Here is a 26,322-nt window from a genome sequence, read left to right on the forward strand (position 1 = left end):
CAGAAGAGGGGGGAGATCTTCAAAAGTTTCCTTTTAGCAGTACAGGAAAATCTAGTCCTGTACCAAGGAGATCACGTTTTAATCGAAAAAGAATTATTTGAAGGAGTTTCCTGTGATTATTCTTTTGAAACTGGGCCAGCATTTTTAGAGAGAAAAAAATATTCATTTTGCCATAAAGGGAATATTTTAACTTTAAAGAAATAATGTAGGGAGTCACCGAAGGAACATTGCTGTAATCTTATTTTGACATCGGCCCAGTAGTTTTAAAGAAGATTTATAAAGTTTTCCAAACAGCCATATAGGGAAAAAACATCCTCCTGCGCCATTGTTTATCAAAGAGACATAAAAAGAAATTTGGTAGAGGGTCACCCAAGGAAAATTTCTGTGAAGTTATTTAGATAGTAGGCCAGCGGTTTCCATGGAGAAGATCATTCAAGTTTTTCGTTTTGGTTGCAATTTCAACCATCATTGTGCAAGGATAATTTAAGCTTTATGGAATCTAAAACCGGACCATAAAGGAACATTTCTGTGGAGTTTGGTTGGAATTAGGAGGAAATAATTCGGCCTTCGTGATATATTCTTACGCATATGAACTCAAACTCGGGTTATTCTACGATAAACCACGTTTGGGAACTTATTATTTCTTAAATAATTGCTTCTACCAATATATACCGAGCAGCAGTTAGTGGCCTCATGGATAAGGTGCATGTTAACCGAATAAATAATACTGGTTTGTTAAACATGCGAAGCTACCTGAAAGCACGTCCTAAAACAGAGTTGTTATTTACTATCTAACTGTGCTGAAGATGCTGTAATGGCATGTATATATGTTATTGCTTATGGTATTATGTAACGGTGATTAACATATAACGTTGTAAAGTCGTTTTAATTTCGTTATTTTCTAGTTCTTTTTCTTTTAAAAAGAGACGCCAAATTGGTGGACATAAAATTATCTTATTTTTTAGCTTGCCCGACTTCGAAATAAATCTACGAGGTATTATCGTCACTTGATCGTGGATGTTCTTGATAAAGTTTTTTCTTAAAATTTACACAATACTGAGAACGATACGTTCTTTCCTGTGAAATAAGGACGTTGGCCACATTTATAATTATTACCTTACAAGCTACCATGAATGGATATCAACCTCGCAGTTTCTTCCATTTATTCTATATCTACTGTAAAGTTTGTGCGGTGTGTATGCTTTCTCTGGTTTTGATTACATATTTCATCATGTGCAGAGGAAATCACCTATCACATGGAGAGAAATAGACCTGGTCACTTTCTGTGAAACAGACCTACGAATTTCGCGAACTTTTCGTACGGTTTGCGTACGAAGAATCTTGCGAGCTTTATATGAAAAAGTTTTGTGAAACAGGCCCGTGTTCATGTGACCTAAAACAATTTACTGCTTCATGTAAATTTAGGGGTGAATTTATATGTTAAATCTGACCAGCACACAAATGGCCAGTTTTTCAACTCTAGCATTAAGAAAGGCTTAAACCAGTATTAGTTAAGCCATCGCTTATCCTTGTTTTCTAACGGATTTTTACTATTTCTCGGCGGTTATATTTGCGATGTATTAGCTAAGCCGCGGTCACGCAGTAATCAGACCGTTTCGCTATATTTTTACGTATATAAAACGTGTTACTTTGGTGATTTAGCCTGACCACTGGCGCCAGACCAGAAAGAAAATGCATTTGCACATGTTATACCCTACTCCTAGGTATTCTATAAGAACCATGGTCTTGAAGGGGAAAATACACTTACCCGTTTCAATCGTACATTTCTCAACTGAAACGCGCAGTTCGGTGAATGGGTACCTAGTATATTGAACAAGCGATAATTTATCTTCCATCGTGCACCAGTCACATTGTGTCAATATTCCATATTGCTGAGATTATCAACATATTTTATGCTTCGTCAACGTTAAAGAAAAAACTTGCATGACCTTCCCTATTGAACATCCAGTCTAGAGGTCGCGGCAGTATGCACATGTTTGGCGAATTGTAAACAAACAAAAACAGATTTAGAAAAAAATCACAATTTTACACTAAAACTCGAAATGATGGATGAAATTCATCTTGTATATGATCTTTAATTTGACATCGTACATTGGTCTGCATCTGTTCTGTTTATTTTATTCATTTTAGCACATGTATGCTGCATTTCCACATTTTAGCGAACACGTGTAGTAAAATGACGACTGACATACATGTTCACAACAGCCAATCAGAATGGTTTTGTAATCTAGAATGGAACTTCACTAGGGAAGTTCAAGCAAGTTTTTTTTTGTGTAACGTTGAAATAACTATAAACGACGCGTTGTTTTTCTAAGATAAAGATGTGACAGGTACACAATGGAAGATAAATTATCACTTGTTTGATATCCATAGTACACATTTACCGAACTGCAAGTTTTATGTATGAAATGCGCGATTGAAACGGGTTAGTAATGGAATACCTGGGGGACTGGTATTACATGTACAGAGGTATTTTCTTTCTGTTCTGGTGCCAGTGAGCCTGGCCATGTCAAAGTGCAAGGCATGTCGGTAAAAAGCTATACATAGTTTTTGTTAATTTGTTGAAAACTCTCCGACAATAAATAAATTTTGATTTGATTTGATTTGATACTGCTTTCGAAAAACAAGTTCTCATAGAAATCATAAAAATAAAATACAAAGTCACGTTGGAAAATAAAAGCGCCAGCGCCCGTCTACTGAATGAAAAAGAATTTAATTCAAGGTAAGACTGCAAGCATTCCTATGTTTGTCCATTGTCTTATTGTTTTCATTATTCCTAAGTGTTACGACTTTCATGTACAAAACGTGTGCAATATGCACTTGCAATTAGGAATGCATTCGTAAATTTAAATTTATATGTAGTATATAATTATAAAATAAAACTGCAGTTGTAAATGCATGAATTTCAAAATCCACACGTCATTGAAAGTAGACGTATACATAGACGTGCGTATTCATATATGTGTTCACCTACATATTTATGCGTTACATATAATTATAAGTATTTACATGTACTTATATATTTATGCGTGCATGTATATGTTGAAACGTGTACAAACACAGTGATTTTTAAAAAGTGAAAAGTTGAATCTGTTACATTTTAGCTCGACTTTTCGCGGAAAAATAAAGCTATTGCACTCGCCCCAGCGCCGGCGTCTGCGGCGCCGTTTGTTAAAGTTTTTGATAAAGTAAAACATCTCTAATACTACTAAAGCTATTGACTTTGAACTTAAAGTAATTACGTACTATCAAAGTCTACAATAGGAGAAACAATCCTCATAACTCTGATTTGAATTTTGACCTAGTTATGCCCCTGTTCAACTTAGATTTTTTAGTTATAGTTTTTTATTAAGTCAAATATCTGTGTTACTATCAAAACTATTGGCCAGTTTTTCAACTATTAAGTAATGACTTAAGCTCCGACTTAAGCCATGTCGGATATATTTACAACGCTTAAGTCAGCACGTGAATAACGGGGCTCCACAAAAGTTAAACCTTCGATTGGATTTTTCTACTTTGAGCAGTGTCAGCAATGGCTTATCTTTCTATTGTTATTTTAAACCTGGGGCATAGGTGGTTTAAGAAAAGATGGAGGCGGAATATTTAGACATGGATTTAAATTTCCAGCACGAAGTTAAAGCAGAAATGTTGATGAAGGAGGGAATCATACAGGACTGAGCAAACCCTTTCGTTATGTACGACGATTTGGACTTTTGGATAGATTTCGTCTCAGTAAAGCTAGTATGAAGATGTTTTACTTTATAAAAAAAATTAAACCACGCCGACGCCGACGCCGACGCCGACGCTTGGGCGAGTGCAATAGCTCTATTTTTTATTCCAAAAGTCTAGCTACATATGTAACAGATTCAACTCTTCAATTTAACTTTACTAAATTCGCTACGTTTGTAAACGTTTCAAAATATACGTACAAGCATAAATATATAAGTGCATGTAATTAATTATGATTACATGTAACGCACAAATATGTAGGTGAACATATATATGGATACGCACGTCTGTATATAAACGTCTCATTTTGAAATTCATGCATTTACAAGTGCAATTTGAGTATTTATACTATTAATTTTAAATTTACAAATCCATTCCTAATTACACGTGCATATTGCACGTGTTTTGTACATGAAAGGTGGAATATTTAGGACTATAATGAGCAAACATAGTAATGCTTGTAGTCTTACCTTGAATTAAATTCATTTGTCACCTTTTCCCTGCAAACATTTTTTTTTCATTCATTAGTCGGGTGCTAGTGCTTTTGTGGTTTAATGTGTCTTTATATTTTTCTATGATTTCTTTGAGAATTCCTTTTTCGAAAGTAGTAAATCACGAAAGTAACACGTTTTAGATATGTATAAGTTTATTGAGATGTTAAAGACAGAAAATAGAAATATGTTCATTAATCTATGTCTATATCTTAGAACTGCATTGTCACATAGATTATTTTTATCAACAATTATAACAGAATAATTCATCCTCTGTATCTGTTAAATGTGAACATCCTGTATAACTTCGATCATTGTGATTTTATTTATGTTCAATGTATATTTGACGATGTACACATGTACAAGTCTGAATAAATTGTCTGTTCTGTTCTGTTCTGTTCTGTAAAAAAACAGCGAAACGGTCCGATGACTGTATCTACATGTTCAAAGTGTGTGACCAAGGCTTAGCTAATACATCGCAAATATACCCACCGAGTATTAGTAAAAATCCGTTAGAAAACAAGGTTGAGCGATGGCTTAACTAATACTGACTTAAGCATTTCTTAGTGCTAGAGCTGAAAAACTGGCAATATGACTTGAAACTTAACATAGTCATGTACTATCAAAGTCTACATCAGGAGGACAATCCTAATAACTCTTATTTGACAGAGTTTTGCCCCCTTATAACAAAAATATTTTGGTAAAGTTTTATAAACTTTTACTTGCAAGCTTTTATTCAGAGTCAAGCACTGAGAAAAGTCGACCGAGCTGACAGCTCCTGTTAATACACTGCTTTGTATTTTAAAATTCGGTTTTATATTATTTACATTAAAAGATATTCACATGATCTGAAGTTTAAATTCATGTCTAAATATTCCGCCGCCATCTTTTCTTAAACCACCTATGCCCCAGGTTTAAAATAACAATAGAAAGATAAGCCATTGCTGACACCGCTCAAAGTAGAAAAATCCAATCGAAAGTTTTGTCTAGCCCCGTTATTCTGTGCTGACTTAAGCGTTGTAAATATATCCGACACGGCTTAAGTCGGAGCTTAAGTCATTACTAAATAGTTGAAAAACTGGCCAAAAGATCTGTGAAAGCCTCTGACTTGGATTTCTTTAATTCTTCACATATTTTTCTGCATTGGATTTCAGACAGCAAATCATTAATAAGGAAGAAAGGTTTGATTAATATTGACTTTTAATCTTCAGGTGTGACCTTGACCTTTTCACTAGGGGTCTGAGTATTGTACATGACAGGTTGGCTTATTGTGGGGAACATTTGTGTAAAGTTATATTTAAAATCCCTTAATTGATGAGTTATGGACCAGAAAGGAAAAATCTTATTGACTTTTGAAGTCCGACAGTTGCCCTTCAAGTTAAATGTTGTTTCAGACAAGATGTCTCAAAATGGAACATTTGTGCTAAGTAATATTAAAATTCCTTCATGGATGAAAGAGTTATTGACCATACTAAATATCCCTATCTACCTTTGACCTCCAACTTTGACCTTGATCTTTGAGCTAGAGGGCTAGGTGTTGCGCATGAGACATTGTCTTGTCATGAGGTACATCTGGGCTAAGTAATATCCTTAAAGGATTGTCAAGTTACATAACAGACAGGGAAATAGTGCTGTTCGCCTTTGACCTCCAAGTGTGACGTTGACCTTTCAGCTAAGGGTCCGGATTTTACATGACAAAGTTATGGGAAGGACAGGAAGAAACCCTATTGACCTTTGATCTCCAAGTGTGACCTTGACCTTTTTGGGTTCTGGGTGTTGCACATGACATGACATAGGGAACATAATGCCAAGTAATATTTTAATCCGATGGTTGATGCCAAAGTTATGGAACGTACACGAAACACATCCTGTTCATGCAACGTTAACAGTTGACTGCCGTGTGCGACACTGACTTCTGAACTAGGGGTATGAAAGTTGTACATGGCACAGCGTCTTTAAATGTGATACATTTGTGCTAATTCTAAAATTTTCAAATCCCTTCATGGATAACAGAGTTATTGACCGGTCAGGAAAATAAGCCCCATTAAACTTAACCTCAAAGTGTTGCCTGGAGTCCGGGTTTTGCGTATGACACGGTGTCTCATCATGGGGAACATTTGTGGAAAGTAATATCAAAATTGCTTGATGATTGACAGAGGTATGGACCGGACACGAAATTGTGGACGGACGGAGGGACAGAATGACGAACGGAAAAGCGCTGTCCTATTTACACTAACATAATTTGATTACAACTGCAAAAAAAAATAAAGTGAAATTCAGATATCATTGAAGAAACTATTTATTTTAATTGTAATGGTTTGTTGATAATATTTATCAGAAGAAATTGAGCAACTGCTATAATTTAAGAGTAAAATATGTAGAACAGTGCAAAGAAGTTGTATAATATTATGTTTGTGACTATTTTTGTACAGTATATGAAATCATCTAAACTGCGGTACTCATAAATTACAAGAGTAATACTCAAGTAATACTCGAGTATTTTAGCAAATTTAGTACTTAGTACCCACGCGAGTAAGTACAAAATTGTCCAGTACTCGGCTATTTCTCGACTATTAAAACTCGGTACTCGACCCAACTCTGACAAAAACTGTTAAGAACCTGGAGTATTTATACCTGGATCTAATCTTAGTATATAGATCATCTTGTAAATAAACTTGTGTGTTAAAGCTGGTAACTTTCCTAATCTACGCACCATACAACGAGGCATGTGGTTTTACACCTAAAGGCTCAACATGACCATTCATCAGGATTTGATAATAGACAATAAGCAGAATGTTGGACTGTCGATATTGTACAATTTGCTGGCAGAAAGATACCTTTAATAATGCCAGTTTTAAGACCACAAGAGTATTTGTCAAGTGTTCTCGTTCATGAAAACAACAATTCATTCACAAAGAAAGAAGAACTTATTAATGTCTCTTTTAGTCACCCTTGTCTTTTACTACCTCTAGAGTTCGTTTATGAATGATATTATCTGACATCAATAGAGATGTGTAGGGAAATTTTGTTACAGAAAACGTGCATCAAACAGTACAGTTTACCAATGCTTTCTAATTGTTTTTCAATTGTAAAATATTATTTACATTCTTACTAACAATTTAAAGCATGCAGAAAAGCAATGATCTGGTAGACAAGCAAGAAATGCACGTTTGCTTTGTGATCATTCGGATAATTTTGCCCGCTCACATGTAGAAATTATAACCGCGTACACAACTGTTGCAACAGTAAGTATTATAAAGAAAATCCCGAAAAAGATTTTGTCTAGAGCTACACTAACATCTTTCCAGGAGATGTTTTTATCACTATTCGAACTATCATCAAAGGTAGCCATTTCCTGTACGTCGGACATGTCCGAATGTTGTCCGATTTGTAGCGGCACGCGCACTTTTGGAACATGCAAATAAGAGACCGGCTTCTGAACATTTTCACGTATTCTTTGGGTAACATATCCGTTCTGATATGACTTTTTATATTTTGCTTTTCTTTTTCTTTTTAAACATTTGAAACATGTAGCAATCTTAACCCAACAGTCTGTCACTGGATCTGTCTCGTCACAATGGTAAATTCGTAGATTGACAACTGTTGCCATGGCGATACAAATGCTTGTTACTAACAACGCTAGTAGATAATAACTGAAGTAAGACATTGGATTTGAGGTTTTCGGAAGGTTGTCTCCAACAAGCGTGAGATACACTGCAATTGCCAGCAACACAGTTATACTGTAGGAAATTCTTTCACCACAATCTGCAGGAATAAGAAAAACCACGTTGCTTAGAAACGCCATAAATATAATTGGCATAATTACATTAACAATAACGTATCTAGGCTTTCTTTCAAAGATAAGTTCAATATAGATATCCGTATAGTAAGTGGAATAATTTGGTTGAATCCTCGAATCAACAAACGCCCATCCTCCATTTTCTATATAATACGTCGTTGAAACTTTGTTTCCACTGAGTGTTAAATACACTTCACTTGGAGAAAAGCCTTGAGGGGAAAAAATCAAAAGACAATTGTGTATGTCCCAGGGGTAATATGTTACATCCACAGTACAGGCGCTTGAATATATCTCCCCTGGGTTATAATAGGCCGCTCCGTTTAGAAAGAAACGAATCGTCTGCCAGTCAGCGCCTATACGTTTCCATTCCCCGATACTATTACTCAAAACAAGATTTGGTGTCCAGAAAGGACCACTTTCCGTAACAAGTGAAAACAGACCACCATAATCCGCCGGATTCCACATCATTGACTCATCAGTCCAGTTTAAGCCTGGAAGCGCCATAATTGAGAGTTTCTGTTGAACTTCATCGAACTCTTGAATGTAAACCATTTCAAAGCCAAAGGTCACAGCCGTTGGTGTTGACTGATTGTAAGTGGGTCTGGTGCTTTTATTATAATCAGTTAGTTTGTCTTTAAGCAGTCTGTTTGTGTCATTAATGGTGTGGCAATGGAATAAAGGGGCGTTGAGCATTATAATGCACGTCACAAATAAGAGCATTTTGATTATTGTCATGGTTACGTCAACATGCGGATATTTAATGCAATCTTCGTCCCGTCTCCAGCTCTGCAGGTTTAATCTTACCTGAAAAGTAGAAAATAATATAGGTATTTGTATACGTCAGAAGGATAACATGAAGAGATGTTTATTCCAGTGTAAAATTGAAATTTCTTTCACAAGTAAACACCAGGTGCAATCATTTTAGAAAAGACATAGCTACGAGCGAAAATGTAAGATATGGTGTTCATGAGTGATTTACAAGTAAAACAAAACACATCTTTATTGGATAAAATTGTGTAAATTTTAACTATTTTCACTTGCATGTAATATGTGCACACTACATTAATATTTTTATCTACTTTGCATAATTACATTTCTAGCGAAACATAATACAATATACTTCAAAATTAAAATATAGACAATGTATATGACAATTTTATGATACTATACATGTATATTCAAATGTAATTGTGTACCTTTACGTATGTAAATGGATATTGAAAATAAACGGGGTTACCTGAAAGGGGCCTCACAAAAAAAACTATTTTCACTTGCTAAATTTCATTGTGACTCTGATAGCATCTGTTAACAACTAAATATAGCTCTTTTCTTTTGCTCACCATAGTCTCATATGCAGCTATAAACTGTATGTTGTTTAATACCGAAATAAAAGGTATTGTGTTGTGTTGTGTTGTGTTGTGTTGTGTTGCGTTGTGTTGTGTTGTTTCATGTCATGTTTTGAAACCTATTATTCTTTTCCGGTTGCATTCTGTGATTCCAAGGAATCTGTTTACAGATTCAATTGACTAAATTTACCCATTTTATAGATTCTTATTAATTAAAAATACACATGTTGTTTTCCACTATGAAAATATTAAAACAAACAAATTTTCTTTTTGTTTCATGTTTCGACTAAATTTATCCATTTTGAGTTTCTTGCTAAATGAAAATATGCTTGATATTTTTCACTATTAAAATACCAGGTACATATTTCTCCCTAGTATTTCGATAATACACCGGAAAACATGTTGTAAAGCATTTTTTGTTTAATAAGTTTAACTGACGTTGTGACAAAAACAAATTTGTAAAAAAACACAATTAAGCAGTCTAAAGTGTTCTTTAGGTCCCCCCCATGCTTGAAGTGAAAACCCTCTCTTCCACTAAGAACCTATTTTTCTAAAAGCACAGCGTCCCTGGCATTTTCTGAATTCTGCAGAAAAAATGAACTGACTAGTAGTTTAGCTGTCAACGATGGTGCCTTTGGTTATTTTGTTGTTGTTGTTTTTGTTGTTTCTATCATTTCCTGTCGTATTTCATGTTACTAGTAAATACATTTTACTGATATACATTGAAAGTGTTTCAGCAAGTTCAACTGAGAACAAGTCAACGGAAACGTTTAAATTTTAATTTGTCGTTCACGTATTTCAACAGCTTTTATCTTCTTAGTGTTTAAAAATTGTGAAATAATTACTTTAAAGAATTGTTACATACTATACTTTAAACCAAAATATAATCTTGTTCATTTCTCAGTTAAGGGGACGCATACTTTGAAATTAGAAAAAAGTGGGTGGGGTATTATAAAATTTACCTGCAAAAAAGTACAAGGTTTTGGTAAATGAAATGAATACTGTTTCAACTGTTATAAGTACACAAAGGATTGCTCACTAAAATAAAAATGAGAAAAACTGAAACAAGAAAGTTATTGTTGAATTACATAAGACTTCTTGTGTACATTCAAAGTCAACAATTAAGACTTTTTGGTGCGAAATAATAGTGCTTCACTTTGTCCAAACATTAATCAATGTCCTACAGATTTAATTTAAAGAAAGAAGGTGAAATAAGTTCACTGTCTGCTTTTGATTTCGCATATGTGAGCTAAAACACATTATTTAGTTTGTTTACAAAGTAGTGCATAAAAAAGATACGGTGGTCAGGAATGCCACATTACAAAACTAAAAAGAGTATATTCCCCTAAATACATTAAACATTTATCGTTACAGAAGTCTAGTGGCTTACAATAAAGGCCTAGAAATGTTGCCATTATTAATTTTTAACTTGGTATTCATAAACTACAATGCACTTTAATATCAAAACACATTCAACAAACTTTTGAATTGTATTGTCTTAAAAATCCCAAAAATAAGGTATGAAATTTGGTTGAGAGGTCCAATCAAGTGTATATGTGCAAAAGCAACATTCTAATCTTGTTTACAAAAGTTATTAATAAACAGCAGGAATGTCAATGATCAATAACTGGACGAATATACAGTTATCCTCACTTTAATGTCATTTATAATTTGTCCTTGAATTCTCCACCATACTTTTCATAATCTGTTTGCACGAGTTGCACGAGAATTGCTGTCATTCACGTAAAAAAACGGGGTCAAATAAGTTGTAAATGCAATATCATCTAAACGTAATTAATGGATTATGCAGTTCAAGATAAACTTTATCTCATAACGTAACGAACATGTATAATGTTGTAACAACAACTTTACTTACACTGATTTAAGTAGCAGTCGGTTTATAAGTGACTTTATTGATTCATTTTGTGTTTTGTTATTGTTGTCAAAAAGTACAAAGTTGTCAAAAAGTATAACGGAAGTGCCTCACAACTGAAGCGGAAACCAGTTTGATGCGCAAAGTAGTCCACTGTAAGCAATATTATTTGACAAATGTCCACAGAAAATTAATAATTTTTCAATATTAAAGACGAATATCTGAATAGGATTCATTATTGATAAGAAATAAAATCATCGACATGTTTTTTTTTAAAATCGTACACGTGCTGACACCTAAATTGTCTCCCGTTGTTTATTAGAGTTACCTTTCGTCCGGCGCAGTAATACTATTTGCAGTGAATCGCCGAGAAGTCGTGGGAAAATTAAAAACCATGTAAACAAACTAAAATTAACCACCTTTTCAAGTATGAATTTCAAGTGATCGACATTATGCATTTAACCCACCTGACCTGTGTAGCATCTTAGATATCTGTTCTAAGGTATTCATTGTGTAGATTGTCATGTTATGCCCTTGCAATGCTAATCCCACTCTGATTTTTTTGTTTACATTTTTTATCAATGACAAATATGGCGTCCATCCCGAGATGAACAGACGTGGCGTTAAATTTTTACATGTTTAAGCAAACCTGGTGTGTTAGAAAGAAAATCTCATCCCTTCAACATTATTTGGAACACTGTTACTGTAAAAAAACTGTTTTTTCCTTATACAAAAGCTTAATATTTTGTGTTGAATGTACTTTCACAAAGACCTCTGTTTTCCTATTACATTCATAGTACCACATCCTTATCCACAAAATACTGAGTATTACAGGTGTCCATCAGTATTATATCAGTTTAGGAATATGTTTTTTATTTTCCCACCATCGATTTCTTGAATATGCACCCCTTCCGCATTGCTATATGAACTGTGAATGTAGCAGTATGCGTCCCCTTAATAGACTGAATACATTATCTTATTTTTACAAAGATGATCAGACTTGGAGACTGTAAATATATATGTATGAACAACTCAACCAAATTAAATGTAAAAACGAACGTAGCTCACTGCTGACTAAGCTTACGTAAATATTCGTACCAAATATATATCTAATTACTGGATAATCTGTGTATGTAATTTGTATCTACTTGAATAGATCCATATTTATTCAAAATGTTAAGAGACTTATAGATTAAAAGTGGCTTAAGGAGTATCATTTGAACAAATATTACAGAGTCCCAAACATGGAAGATGCTTCTGACCTAATCTGGTGAATATCCACTATGTGATTCATACGAAGAGATTGATTAAAGGAAAAGCTAAATCACCATCACAAACTACTACAAGTTCAAGATTTAAATATGTATTATAAATCCATTTTATTTCAGATAGTTAATTCTACATTCTCTCATTCTCTCTTTAAGCGCTTGCTTCTACAGATATCAACATTACACTGATTAAAACCGTGTTTACGCTCTATTTACACCAAAGGAAGGTAAAAAATAGTATTCAAATTTGAAACTGTGTTGTACTAGTTAGTACTTAACAAGTTATCTGTCATACCAAATGTAGTTGAGAGAGAATAAGGTCATGGTTCTGCTGACTTAAATCATCCACTGCAGAACATAATTATAGATTAGTTTTGCTAATGTTTGTTCTATATTTAGTCAAAATCATTGGAAGGACCTTGGGTAATTACAGAGTTTGAGTAAAGTCTAGCATTCAATGACTGAGAAATAGCGCGGACAATTTTATTCCATATACATATAAAAAACAAATTAATAAAGGGTCATAGCTATGTGAAAAATCATTCAAATGGAACTTCTTTTAAACATGCACAACTTTTCTTGGTACCAACGATAATTACAAGGCGTGATAAAAGCCTGGCATATAAGGATATAAGGACCGAGAAATAGCGCGGACAACTTTTTCCATATTCATATAAAGAAACAATACTAAAGGGCCATAACTAAGAGAGAAATAGAACTCACTTCGCACATGTACATCTAGTCTTGGCAATAATTATAAGGTTTGATGGAAATCGGGCAAATAATTGCTGAGAAATAACATGGACAAAGTCCGTCTACAGACGGACCGACAGACCGGAATCCAGTATAGCCTTACCATCCCACATACTACTAACAATATCTGGTGTTGCAATTATTTTCTATTAACTTATTCTCACTGATTTACTAGATGTGTGTCTATAGGACACTGGTACCTCAACTTCCTGTCACTGTATGCATATTTCTAACTAAGTAAATGGCCCTACCTCTGGGCTGGCTGTGTGAGATCCCAATTAAGACACTAGGTGTACAACTTTACATGCTGAATACAATCCTGTGAGGTTTGATGACTTTATGCCAAATACTTTACGTCACAAATTCGGATTGACAGACGTAGAGACCAGGGCACATCTAAAGCTAAAACCGCCTTGCCCTTTCCAGTGTAATCATTATTACTTTAAGCTCCTGATAATGGCAATGTAATTTCAAATCAAAACTTTCCAGTGTAATCCTTTTTATTTTAAGCTCCCTATAATGGCACTTTAATTTCAAATAAAAAAGCAGTATTAATAACTAAAATATTTTTTAATAATCCAAATATTTTCAGTTTAAATCCATATCATCTTTTGTCTGCCGGTAATATCAATTCCCAATGGAAGTAGTAAATTCACTTAACATGAAAGTTTATTTCAATTGAGGGAACTGTACCCTAATGGCTATACTAATTAAATCCATCGATTTTATCTCTTTTAATCTTAATGTGTGCTTTATTGATGTATGAATATTTCACTTACAAATAACTGGCATCACGGGAATTTATTTCACGATACTGTATTAACAAAAGTATTAATGGCGTATCAAGGATGAAGCCTGATTGTCATTGTATTGTGAATATAAAAATCTGAATAATTATATTAATCATAGGGACTCTTTCTACGACTTGGTTTTAACAGTATGTCAGTCTATAAAAATAGAACTTTTTTCATAATAACGTTTATAACATATCACTACAAACATTGATACATAAAGCTGAAAATGCAAGTTACTTTTATATAATTCATTCCAGTGGTAAGGAAGATATAGAGTTGACACGAAATTACATATTTGATTGTGACCTTGACCTTGGACTAAGTGACCTTGGTCATGGTCTCTCTCTGTGTGTGTGTGTGTGTGTGTGTGTGTGTGTGTGTGTGTGTTCGGGTTTAACTTCTTTTTCGACAATTTTTCAGTCATATAAACGACGGTGTCTACTTGTAGCAGTGAGCACAATGCCCAACTTTATAGTGCTGCCTCACTGGAATATCACGCCGTAGACACGTGGCATGATACCCCACCCAGTCACATTATACTGACATCGGGCTGACCAGTCCTAGCACTATCCCCTTAATGCTGAGCGCCAAGCGAAGAAGCTGCTAGTACCATTTTTTACGTCTTTGGTATGACGCGGCCCGGGATCGAACCCACGACCTCCCGCACTCGAAGCGGACGCTCTACCACTAGGCTACCGAGGCGGTGTGGTCATGGTCTAGTTTCATGGAAATCTTCCAAGCGATTTAGACAATATGGCGCAGACATGAAGTAAAGCTGTTTGAGAACTGACCTCCAAATATGACCTTGACATTTGATGTAACTTGGCATGGGTTATGCGCTCTGCTCACCGTTTTAATGAAGTTAATAGTTTCTGCAAGTTTTGTGAAAATCTTCCCTGTTATTTAGAACATATGGGGCACATACAAATTATGGATTGAAAGCTTCCATAGAATCAACATTTAGTATACGAAATTCATTTTGAAACTATTTCTGAAATGTCTAGGTCTGCAGCTCTCAAATACGGAAATATATTTCATCCGAGGCATATACTGACACTTTTAGACAACATCAAAAAGGACTTTTTGAACGATTTGACGAAGTTCCAAAAATCTCCATATCCAGGGTTTAAAGGGAAACTATTTTATCTGCTTCTTTTTCTATAAACAGATAGACCAGATTCGCTCTAAGCCCTCGATATACCCTTGCTCCGTTACGGATTCCTGTGGGTTTTGTGTTTATTACGAGTTCAAATATTTGTTCGTAGAAAAGCTGACATGTCGTGCTAAAGTGCAGGCATTTTCAAATCTTAGAACTTAGTGCTGAAAATTTACTCCCCATTAGCAAGAAAGAAAAAAGAAAAAAAAAAGAAGTCTACGCGCATACATTTAGACGGGGTGACCCATGCCCGTGACCCCTGACTATAGACCAATGCAAATACGACTTTCGTTTTCTAAGTTTGGCCTTCTTTACTTCCAGAAAAAAAGCTGAAGATCGTCTGACGTCACTCCTGTGTTATCAAAAACATACGTATGCCTCTTGAGATTGTATAAAAAATGTGTCCGTCGTCCAAGGGATATAATCCTAAGATACATTTTACTTTGGGTATATAAAGAAGTTTGTAAGCAGCAGTGGGGAACACAGAATTTAAATATAAAGGTTTGACCCAAAATAAAAGTAGTAAATTGTATGAAATAGACATTCATTAAAATTCCAAAATTTAAGAAACTAACTTTACTTTCTGTCATAGAGATATCCCTACAAAATGCCTGAATAGGAACAACCAGCTGACCTCCCACGACCCTATCAGTTAAACGTTCAAACATAAATGCAAACACTTGAAGTGATAATTTATGAAATCATTCTTATCAGTGTTTCCTGAACAACACATTGTAATATTTAGTGCTACATTTTAGAATTGGTTTCAACAAAGTATTATTGATATTGTTAAGCCAAATCAATCTAGACCGTCTGAAAAAAATCAAATATTAACTTCCTTTACTACGTATTTAAAGGTATATCCGTTATAAAAACACAGTAGAATGTTAAAGCTGGTTGAACTGAACTAGGCAAGTATGTATTTTTATTTTTCATAGCGTTGGTCTACGGATCGCGGGGTCGCGAGATCGATTACCGGGCTTGGCGTATGTTCTCCGTGACGATTTGATAAAAGACACTGTGTCTGAAATCATTCGCCCTCTACCTCTGATAAGTCATGCGGAGAAGTTGGCAGTTTCTTGCGGAGAACAGGTTTGTACTGGTACAGAATGCAGGAACACTGGTTAGGTTATCTGCCCGCCGTTACATGACTGAAATACTGTTGAAAAACGACGTTAAACCCAAAACAAAAGTATTTTGTTAACTTCCATGGTTACATCAATTAAGGATATTTTGTCTGTTGAACAAATTACAAATGATTAGAAGAAATAATGGAAATAATACTAACAGATCAGAAGTACAGCGGTACCTTTTTAAAATATTCTATGTCATGTTTTCCAATGACGCATTGGTATTCAACGGTAGATCGTATCTGGTTTAAACATTTCCGATAACTATTTACGTTTTTCAGCATAAACATTGCGGTATTGAAATCGTTATAGTTTAAATAAAACCAAACAACCCATGAAATAAAAAAAAACATACACTATCGCATTGTCCTTTAGTGGGTAGCAATTTTGACGTTTTAGTTAAAAATACTTCTACTACTTGCTTCTTTTCGAATTTTCCATTTTGCCTTTACTATCTAAAAAAAGTCTCTGTCAGAACAAAATAACATAATTATACAAAATTTGAATAGGCTCAGGAGTTATCTTATCAACCAAAGCTATTTGTTCTGCTTTATAGTAATAATTCTAAATAAATTTAATACTATTTTAAGTAAAGTATCATCACAGTTTTTCTAATTTAATCACTTATTGAATGTTTGCTGGTCAATAGTCTGTTGCCCTAGGGTCGATGGCCTTAGTTCAAATAGTTTTGACTATTGACTGGCAAGCCTTCAGTAAGTGGTTTATTACATGACATCAGAAATAAATGTTCATTTTCCCTTCAAGTTCTGACTTTAGCCCAGGAGTTAGAGTTGAATATATATCGGCACAATAGCATAAACTATATAAACTGGCAGTTCATAAAACAAATCGTGTAATAATAGGTATTATTCTATACTCTTCTGTGAAATAGAATCTACTGAAATTTATCAGTGAAATAAAATTGATTTTTTCACTGTCTCAAACAGTGAAAATATCAGTTTTATTTTTCACTGGTACGGAACTATATTTGAATGCGAAATGATATGAATTATAAATGATAAGAAATTCCTTGCAAAATATTCTTCAGTAAAGGTAAAGATGTATAAAAATAATAAAAAGATCATAAATATTTACAGTTTTTCATAATAAAATGTCAAAGAAATCAGAAAACGTAATAGAACTATTTATAGTTTTTCTACAGAGACATCCTGACGTCACGACATTATCATGTCATGATGCGATGCACGTGACGTTGCGCAGGCAAACTGAATATAATTTGGTTAAAATCATTAAAAATGCATAAAATAAATAGAACATTTGTTTGTTTCAGTGTAAGATCGGAATATATTTCACCCGTTAACACCAGAATTTACATTTTCACGAGTGGCTGCGCCACTCGTGAAAATATTACATTATAGTGTTCACTCGGTGAAATATATTTCGATCTTATACTAAAACAAACAAATATCCTCTACATGTTGAGCGTGTTACATCAAACTATTAACAATTATGACCCACTGCCTTATCGTTCACCTTAATACAGTAACAGCAATAAATAAACTATGCATAAGTATTTTTGAATGCGTTGTAAATGTGATATTCTAGTGATAATAACAATAATTATCATTATACCAACAGATATACATACATATGTAGAACCACTAGATGTTTTATCCGACGCATGCTCTACGTTATAAGGTTGCTTAAATCTTACTTTACACAATTAAAAGTATGTTTAAAATGTAAATTCCTCCATCTTAATAATCCTTTGATTTCTTTCACATGAATTTTTTAAATCATGTTGAAATGTTTTACACTTAAAGTCCTTCTACAGATATTTACATTATAATGTAGATTTACACAATAACAGTCACATTCCATGAGAAATTGTATTGTCCCATTAATTAAAAAGTGTACTGTTACCTAAAAATGTCAATCCAGGGTCACTATCATAGGCTTCAGTTAAATTTATTTTTCTATCTCACGGTATTTAATCAGCTGTGCCGTATTTTGACAATTTTTAAATATTGGCACGGGAGAATAACTTCTAATACCTACAATTACGTAACTGACTGAAAACCTCACAATTAGATTTGAATACTTTTTGAAAAAGGAACAATGCTGTAAAATCATTTTTTAAAATTTCAGCAGAGAAGATTTTCAAAGTTTTCCAAATTGCAATTTAAGGAAAACTAGCCAAGCCCCTGGCCGCCATGTTTTGAAAGAAAACAGAATGATCTTAAGAAATTTAATAGAAGTCAACCAAGGAATACTGCTATGAAATCATTTTCAATTCAAGCCAGCAATTTCAAAGGATAGTGTTTATTATTATTATTATTATTATTATCTTCTGCAAAGTCATACAGAGAAAACTAGCCCCAAGCCAAAGCAGCCATTTATTTAAACTAAACAGTATGGTTTGAAGGAATTTGGCAAAGGTTCACCGTAGAAAATTGCAAGATTAGGCCAGAGGATGGAGTGGGGATGATTTTGTAAATTTTCCATATGGCCATAAAGGGACTTTCTGAACTAGAAATGTTGAAGAGAATCATGCACCGAAGGAACATTGCTGTAAAATTATTTTAAAATCGGACCGGCAGTTTCAAGTTTCCCATACAGCCAAGTAAGGATAATAAATCTTACCCCCTGGTGTCATTTTTTTAACGAAACATAAAGATATAACGGGATTTGATAGAGGGTCACCCAAGGAACATTTCTTTGAAATTATTTAAGAATCAGGCAAGAGGTTTCTGAAAAGAAGATTATTAAGTTTTTTTCATTTTGGTTGCCATGTCAACCAGAATTCTGCATGGATTATCTAGGTTTCATGGAATCTGAAAGTGGACAATATAAGAAACATTTCTGCGAAAGTTCGTAGAAATTTGCATATTGGATAGGAGATGTTCTTTGAAGTCATATTGGACAATGATGGACAGACGGACACCCATCAATCCTAAAACCTCAACATAAACTTCCTGTTCATGTAAGCTAAAAAAAGCACACACAATGTACTTGTAACAACTAAAAATAACTGAGACATGTCTTCCTAAACTGCTTCATATAAAGTGAGGAGTGAATTTATGTTACATCTGGCCAACACACGAAGAGATGTGTTAGCCTTTGACTGAGATTTCTTTTATTCTCCTTACACATATTTTTCTGCAGACGATTCTTTTCAGACAGCAAAGCATTTATGGAGAAGAAAGGTTTGGTCTTTCTAGTTTATCTTTTTTTATTAGCTTTCTATCACCAAATAATGACCTTTTTTCTACATCAAAACATTACTTTTGCAATATGTAAATATTACTTACAAATGATATCCAGTTTATATCCCATCCACTGCCTTATATCATAAATATCATGTTTTATTGCAACCAATACAAAATCTGACTAAAAACTCTTAACTTCAAAACTGCGATGTTTGTGTTTGTTCAGGATACTACAGAGGGACTGCTATAAAGTGGCACAATTTACTGTTAGGCCTAAAAAATCTTTGTTTACGGTAACATGCTCAAACAAATTAGGGTAGGTAGGTCGCAAATGTTTGTTTTTTTGTTGTTGTTGTTGTTGTTGTTGTTGTTTTTATTAAGGGAGACTTTTCGGAAAATATTTTTGTGTCAAAACATTAATACAAATAAGGGGGTTATGCCTTTAGAGCATCAGTAAGTTGATTTCTAATATCACTGACCATGTTTAAAGCATAGAAAGTGCACTTTTGCAACTTTTTGTTAAAGTTGAAAAATAAATTCTCCAAGGCCATAAAAACATTTAGGGTCGGGCCAAAAATTTAGGGTAGGTCGAGATACCGGAAACAATGTGTGCATGAACATTCAGACAGTATGACTATCTTAAATCAATTATTCTTGCTTCTCATGAGGCAATTTACATTTCTCTGTATTTCAAAAAGGTATGATTAAACGTATGTCATTTGAAGCTGCTTAATTCAGACATAATTTGTCTTGCTGTTTTGAAAGTGTGCAGGAAACACAAGTTGCATTACAACATGTGCCATTAAACTATTCAATAAATACGGAAACAGATTTTCTAGGAATTTGCCTATCTATGTCATAAAACTAATAACAAAACGCCTGTTGTTAATATATCAAATCTACAGACAGGTAGAGGTCAGAGTGTTTTGCTTGACTTTTCAAATTTGTGTACATAAAAATATGTGACATTTCTTCTATAACTTGCTTCTATATTTATTTTGCAGAATTTGTTGATTCATTGAAGATTTTTATTGAGCGATAATTCTAATTTTAGTAATATGGAAATTTTGTTGCTGTAATGGTACGTTGTTCCGTACAGCCAAACCACTTGTACACCACTGAAACAAATATTGACTGGCTTACCGTACCTATTTTAAATAGTGGGCTAATCTGATATACAGTTAGTTTTGTGTCACTTTAAAGCAATCAGACAGTATACTATAACTCTGTTTCATTGATGCATGACTGGTTCACAAGTATTTGTCCGACTGGGTATTTCACTATAATTTATATTTACACAAAGCCGTCAAGAGGCCCATCTACGGTCAATAACAAATGTCAATGGCACAGACAATTACATTGCCAATATAGGATATTGTAAATCAGATTGAACGTGAATGGGCAATATAGAAGACTTGCGCAATATTATGACGATATTCAGAAAACGCAAATCTATTTTGACAGATTGTCAGTAATATTGCAAGGTTGTTTCAGCACTTCAATAATATTATGCAATATTTCATCGCTGCTTTAGTCACTGTATAGGGAACTGGCTGATGTAGGACAATGCGTTCTGTCGTGTCGATGTGCACGGGGTTTATGTAGCACATTTTGTTGTGTCGTCCTGGCGCGCACCAAAAGCGCAATAACGAAATTTGGAAAGTTGTAAGTGTCACGCGCGACAATGCGACATAACGAAACTAACAGTGCGACATTACGAAACATAGAACGTGACATTTTGTCTCATGCTGCCGCACGTGCCAAACTTTTGCGATGGCGCCAAAACAAAATGAAACGTTTCGTTGGTTCCCGATGGCACGCGCATCAGAGGACTCCTCGTCTGAGGATTCGGTTGGTTGACACGTAGTTTGTGGGAGGTAACTTTACATGGCTAAATGTTTATTCTCAAGAACCACCTTTAGATCACGTACTTCTTTTGTTTTCGTTTACCCAGTATAAGAAGTACACTTATTACCACATGCTTTTTTTTTGGAGGGGGGTGCGGGGTGGGCTTAACGCCGTTTTCCAACAGTATTTCAGTCATGTAATGGCGGGCAGTTAGCGGCCCCGCGATCCGTAGACCAACGCTCTCCCTACTGAGCTAAGCGGGCGGGTATATTACCTCTTGCAAAATGATGGTCAAAGCACAACAGAATAAAAATATTGAGTAAAGTGAATGTACAGTTTGTCGTAAAATGACAGATTTTTTAATATTATTGACCTTGAGTGGGTCGGTATTCTGAAGGAGTAAAATGAGTAAATTTATATGCTGGCATAGTTTGATTTTGTTGAAATGTTGGTTTTGTTCTGAACATACGATAATTTTTCGAAAAGGTATTTCCATCATTTTTCTGATAATTGCAAAATAACAAGTGGCGGCTTATCAGATTCGTTCTGTATACAGACAGGGGAAAGTGACAACGTCCATTAGTAACAAATCGGAATGCTTTTAACACTATTGGTGTCACCCCGGTATTGAAGCACTTCCGGGTCGTCGTATTCTAGGAAGTAGTTCTTTGAAATTTTGAAGTTCCCAATTTAATGCTATCCCTACTTTGACATGTTAAATTCCAAATGTATTTATTGATACTGTGTACAATTTTTGTCATTTCTGATGTCTTTAACAGTTGTTTTATGTGTGTTTTTCAGGACTACATTTCTGTGCAGAAGGATTAAAAAAACTACACTAGACTGGCGGCCATGACAGATGTCAGTGGGAAATTTAAACATGGACTAGATACTTTGACGTGTAGCAAAAACGTTCATTGTTGATGGTGGTGTTTTTCTGTGATATATTGACTGGGATAGTATTACTCTTCAGAAATACAGAGCTGTCAATGCTGCAATTTTGTTGTGAAATTCACAATCCATGTCCAAAAGTGCTTGTTTTACTATACAGCAAAGAAGGAGAAATTGTACTGGGCCGGCACCTATTGATAAAACAGAAGATACACTTTTAAAATTATTCGTTTCAGAAATATGCAAAAGTGGCTCTTATTCTATACAGATTTAACACTATTATATCAGGCAAAATACATTTACATTTGAATAAGGACTAAATTGATAGTAAACATAATATAATACTGCATTATATAAACAAATATATCAAATAAATCAATCATATAAATCAATCTAAAAATTGTCCAGACGAGGTGAACTAATACGTGTACCACATGGCTTTACCTTTCACAATCTTAGAGAACATCAATACTATATATTTTTATTTAACATTTCGCTGCCCAAGTCTGATAGACAAGCAAGTAATGCACGTTTGCTGTGTGATTATTAGGACAATTGTACACGCTCACTTGTAGAAATTATTACCGCGTAAACAACTGTTGCAACAGTAAGTATTATAAAGAAAATCGCGAAGAAGATTTTGTCTAGAGCTACACTAACGTCTTTCCATGAGATGCTTTTGTCGCTGTTAGAATTTTCATCCAACGTAGCCATGTACGGTAAGTCAGACATGTCCGATTGCCGTTTTATCTGTAGCGGAACGTGTACATTTGGAACCTGCAAATGAGAGGCCGGTTTGTAAACATTTCCATGGACAACAGGATAAATGTTTCCTTGGGAAATATTTCCATTCTGGTGTGTCTGTCTAATTATTGTTTCTTTTGTTTTTCTTTTTCTCCTCCTCAAACATATGAAACATGAAGCAATACTAGCCCAACATTCAGTCACTGGATCTGACTCGTCACTATGGAAAATTCGTAGATTGACAATTGTTGCCATGGCGATACAAATGCTTGTTACTAACAGCGCTAGTAGATAATAACTGAAATAAGACATCGGATTAGAAGTTTTTGGAAGGTTGTCTCCAACAAGTGTAAGATACACTGCAACTGCCAGTAGTACAGTTATGCTGTAAGAAATTCTTTCACCACAATCTGCGGGAATTAGAAAAACCACGTTGCTTAAAAATGCCATAAATACAATTGGCATAATTACATTAATGATAACGTATCGGGGCTTTCTTTCAAAGACTAGTTCTATTGAGATATCCGTATAGTAAGGGGAATAACTTGTTCGAATCCTCGAATCAACAAACGCCCATCCTCCATTTTCTATATAATACGCCGTTGAAACTTTGTTTCCACTAACTGTTAAATGTTATTCACTTGGTGTATGCCCTTGAGGGGAAAAAATCAAAAGACAACTGTGTATGTCCCAGGGGTAAAATGTAACATCCACAGTACATGCGCTTGAATATATCTCCCCTGGATAATAATAGGCCGCTCCGTTAGGATAGAAACGAATCGTCTGCCAGTCAGCGCCTATACGTTTCCATTCCCCGATACTATTACTTAGGCCATACCAAATTGATTAATAGTTCTTCGGAAAATTTTCAAAAAAAATAGGAGCGGGCGAGCGAAATTTTTATTTTATTTTTTTTTTTTCTCAATTTTGATTTTTTCAGAGGCGGGTTGATTTTACATGGAGCGAGCGGGCATTTTTTTTCCCCCAGCTTGCACCCTTGAGGAGGCGGTTATGATTATATATAAAGTTAACATTTCTTTAGAAATAACACAGAAATCAAACATTTACAGTGTGGGTAACACAGTATATAGCTTTTCTATATGTTTTAAAGACTACATGAATGATTTTGCAAATAAATTCTTGCCAAAACTCACTGAATCACTTTATTTTTTTTATTTTGTAATTTTAATTACTAAGGAATGAGTGTCTTATTTTTAATTTTGATTTTTCTACATTAATCTGAAGACGTGCCTATTTAATGGCACATGATGAGGAATATTTAAGACAAAACAGGCAAATGATTGTGTGGAATAACATTTCTTCTGAAAAACAGTTAGATGGCTTTTACGCATGAACAAATTTGTGCCCCTAGTGGAACTCCAACCCATAGAGGTGATGGGAAGTAATAAACCACTTGACCAGTGAGACCAAACGGAATTGGGCATACAGATGCTTCGACATTGCTCGAATCCCTTTGGAATAATTTCTTAACAGATCATGATCAGGCTAGCTTAAGCTTTTGTGGTAGAGATTCATTTCAGGCAATAATAATAACAGACGGACAAAGAATGATCCCAATATGGCCACCCTTAAAAGTGTTGTTTGTTGTGCTTTGACTGAACTATAAATTTAGAGTTGGGGAAGTCTGGTTTTTTTTAGTTTCTTTCGTTCAATCAATTTACAGCCAATTTTAAATATATCCTGGCGTCATGTGTACAAACAGGCAAAACTGGGGTTACAAAAGGACAGATTTTGTTAGAAATTATTTTCATATCAACACTACTTATTTGAAAAGCTAAACAATTTTTAAATTGACTAAATGTGTTTTGATAGAATATCTGACTGCTGTACTAAAGAAGTTACGTTCAAAAAGATTTGGGCCGAGACAATGTGATAGGTCGGTCAGGATCTGTGAACAAATATATTTTAAGATAGTAGTTGGCCTCAGCTTTGGGCTCTAGATCTAACATGCTGAATTAAACAGCTGATAACAAATGGTTTGAAAACTTTATATCTGAACAATATTTCCAAATATTGGCATCCCTGGCAAAAAATCCTCACTAGCAAAGTCGAAAATGTCTAAAGGTCAGCTGCTAGGTACGTCATGTACGACTACAGTTACACCAGTAGTGTTACACAAATGCTGAAAACTTAAGAATGGAATACACTCCAATATAGAAGGTTACACAACTCATTGGTAATGTTTTATAAAATAAGGACCCAGACAGTTGCAGTCGATCAATCTCATCTTATTCCAACTAGAAACCTAAATTACTTAATCCCCATGTCTCACACTCAGTACTTTTCTAACTCCTACTTCCCAAGGACCATCCGTCTCTGGAACTCCCTACCAACTTATGTTAAATCTAGCCCCAGTCTCGGTATCTTTAGAGAGAGGCTGGCGGTGGTCAGTATGTAATTCTATTGCCTCTGCCCCATTTTAACTGTAGCATACTGTCTTTTTTAGCTTTTATTATTTTAACATTGTAACATATCATTTCTTTAACAACTGTTTCTCTGACAGCGCCGCCCAGTGATAGTCGGAAATCGACGGTTGGGTGAAAGATGTAGATGTAGATGTATTTTTAACTGCATCCCCGTGCACGTCTTACAAGTCGGGCTTCGTTCTTTTCACTGTATTGAACAAAAGTAGAATGTGCCTATTTCATTACCTACCTATCGAAGGACACTCCAGATTTAAAACAAATGATGAACAACACCATAATTCCTGACTTTTTGAGTTTGGATCATCAGCTACATGACGCATGAAATCCGATCAATATCACTTTGACGCATTAAAACAGCGATAAAACCTGTTTTGCCGTTATTATTCCGGACCGCATAATCGAAAAAAAAAATCGGAGGGCGGGTAATTTTTATTTTTTTTTCTCGGGAATGAAATTATTGATGCGGTAGTTCCGACGAACGACATATCAATTTGGTATGGCCTTAAAACAAGATTTGGTATCCAGAAAGGACCACTTTCCGTAACAAGTGCAAACAGTCCACCATGATCCGCCGGATTCCACATCATTGACTCATCAGTCAAGTTTAAGGCTGGAACAGCCATTTTGTCGGCTGCTAGATGGAACTTGCAAAAAAAAAAAAAAAAAAAAAAAAAAACATTAGATATTTCTGTAAAAAAATATACAAAAAATGCATTGTTTTGCATTAATAAAGAAAGTAACAAACAATTCAATATGATAAAGTTATTACATTGTTTCATGACTCAATGTGAAATATTTTTTTAACAATTATGCAACACAATCTTTTATGTACTTTATGTGTATCTTTCACTGAGACAAGAAC

At 34.5% G+C, this 26,322-nt stretch overlaps 1 protein-coding gene across 4 annotated transcripts; it reads right to left on the bottom strand.

The window, feature by feature from the left end:
• Positions 1–6,522: 6,522 nt before the first annotated feature.
• Positions 6,523–19,748, bottom strand: LOC123536987 (acetylcholine receptor subunit alpha-like). Of its 4 annotated transcripts, none has more exons than XM_045320512.2 (2): positions 19,633–19,748; positions 6,523–8,844 (listed from the first exon to the last, which is right to left on the bottom strand). In XM_045320512.2, exon 2 carries the CDS (start codon positions 8,773–8,775, stop codon positions 7,423–7,425), a length of 1,353 nt encoding a protein of 450 aa, XP_045176447.1. In that variant the 5' UTR covers positions 8,776–8,844; positions 19,633–19,748; the 3' UTR covers positions 6,523–7,422. The 4 variants fall into 4 exon arrangements, with proteins under 4 accessions (XP_045176447.1, XP_053384433.1, XP_053384431.1 ...); XM_053528458.1 differs by lacking the exon at positions 19,633–19,748 and adding an exon at positions 18,245–18,388; XM_053528456.1 differs by lacking the exon at positions 19,633–19,748 and adding an exon at positions 17,970–18,176.
• Positions 19,749–26,322: the final 6,574 nt, after the last annotated feature.

Source organism: Mercenaria mercenaria, chromosome 17 (assembly GCF_021730395.1).
Source record: "Mercenaria mercenaria strain notata chromosome 17, MADL_Memer_1, whole genome shotgun sequence".
Classification (NCBI taxonomy): domain Eukaryota; kingdom Metazoa; phylum Mollusca; class Bivalvia; order Venerida; family Veneridae; genus Mercenaria; species Mercenaria mercenaria.

What these genes read in the sequence shown, in the direction of transcription:
- LOC123536987 (XM_045320512.2), bottom strand. Translation starts at nt 8,775, where the DNA reads ATGACAATAATCAAAATGCTCTTATTTGTGACGTGCATTATAATGCTC.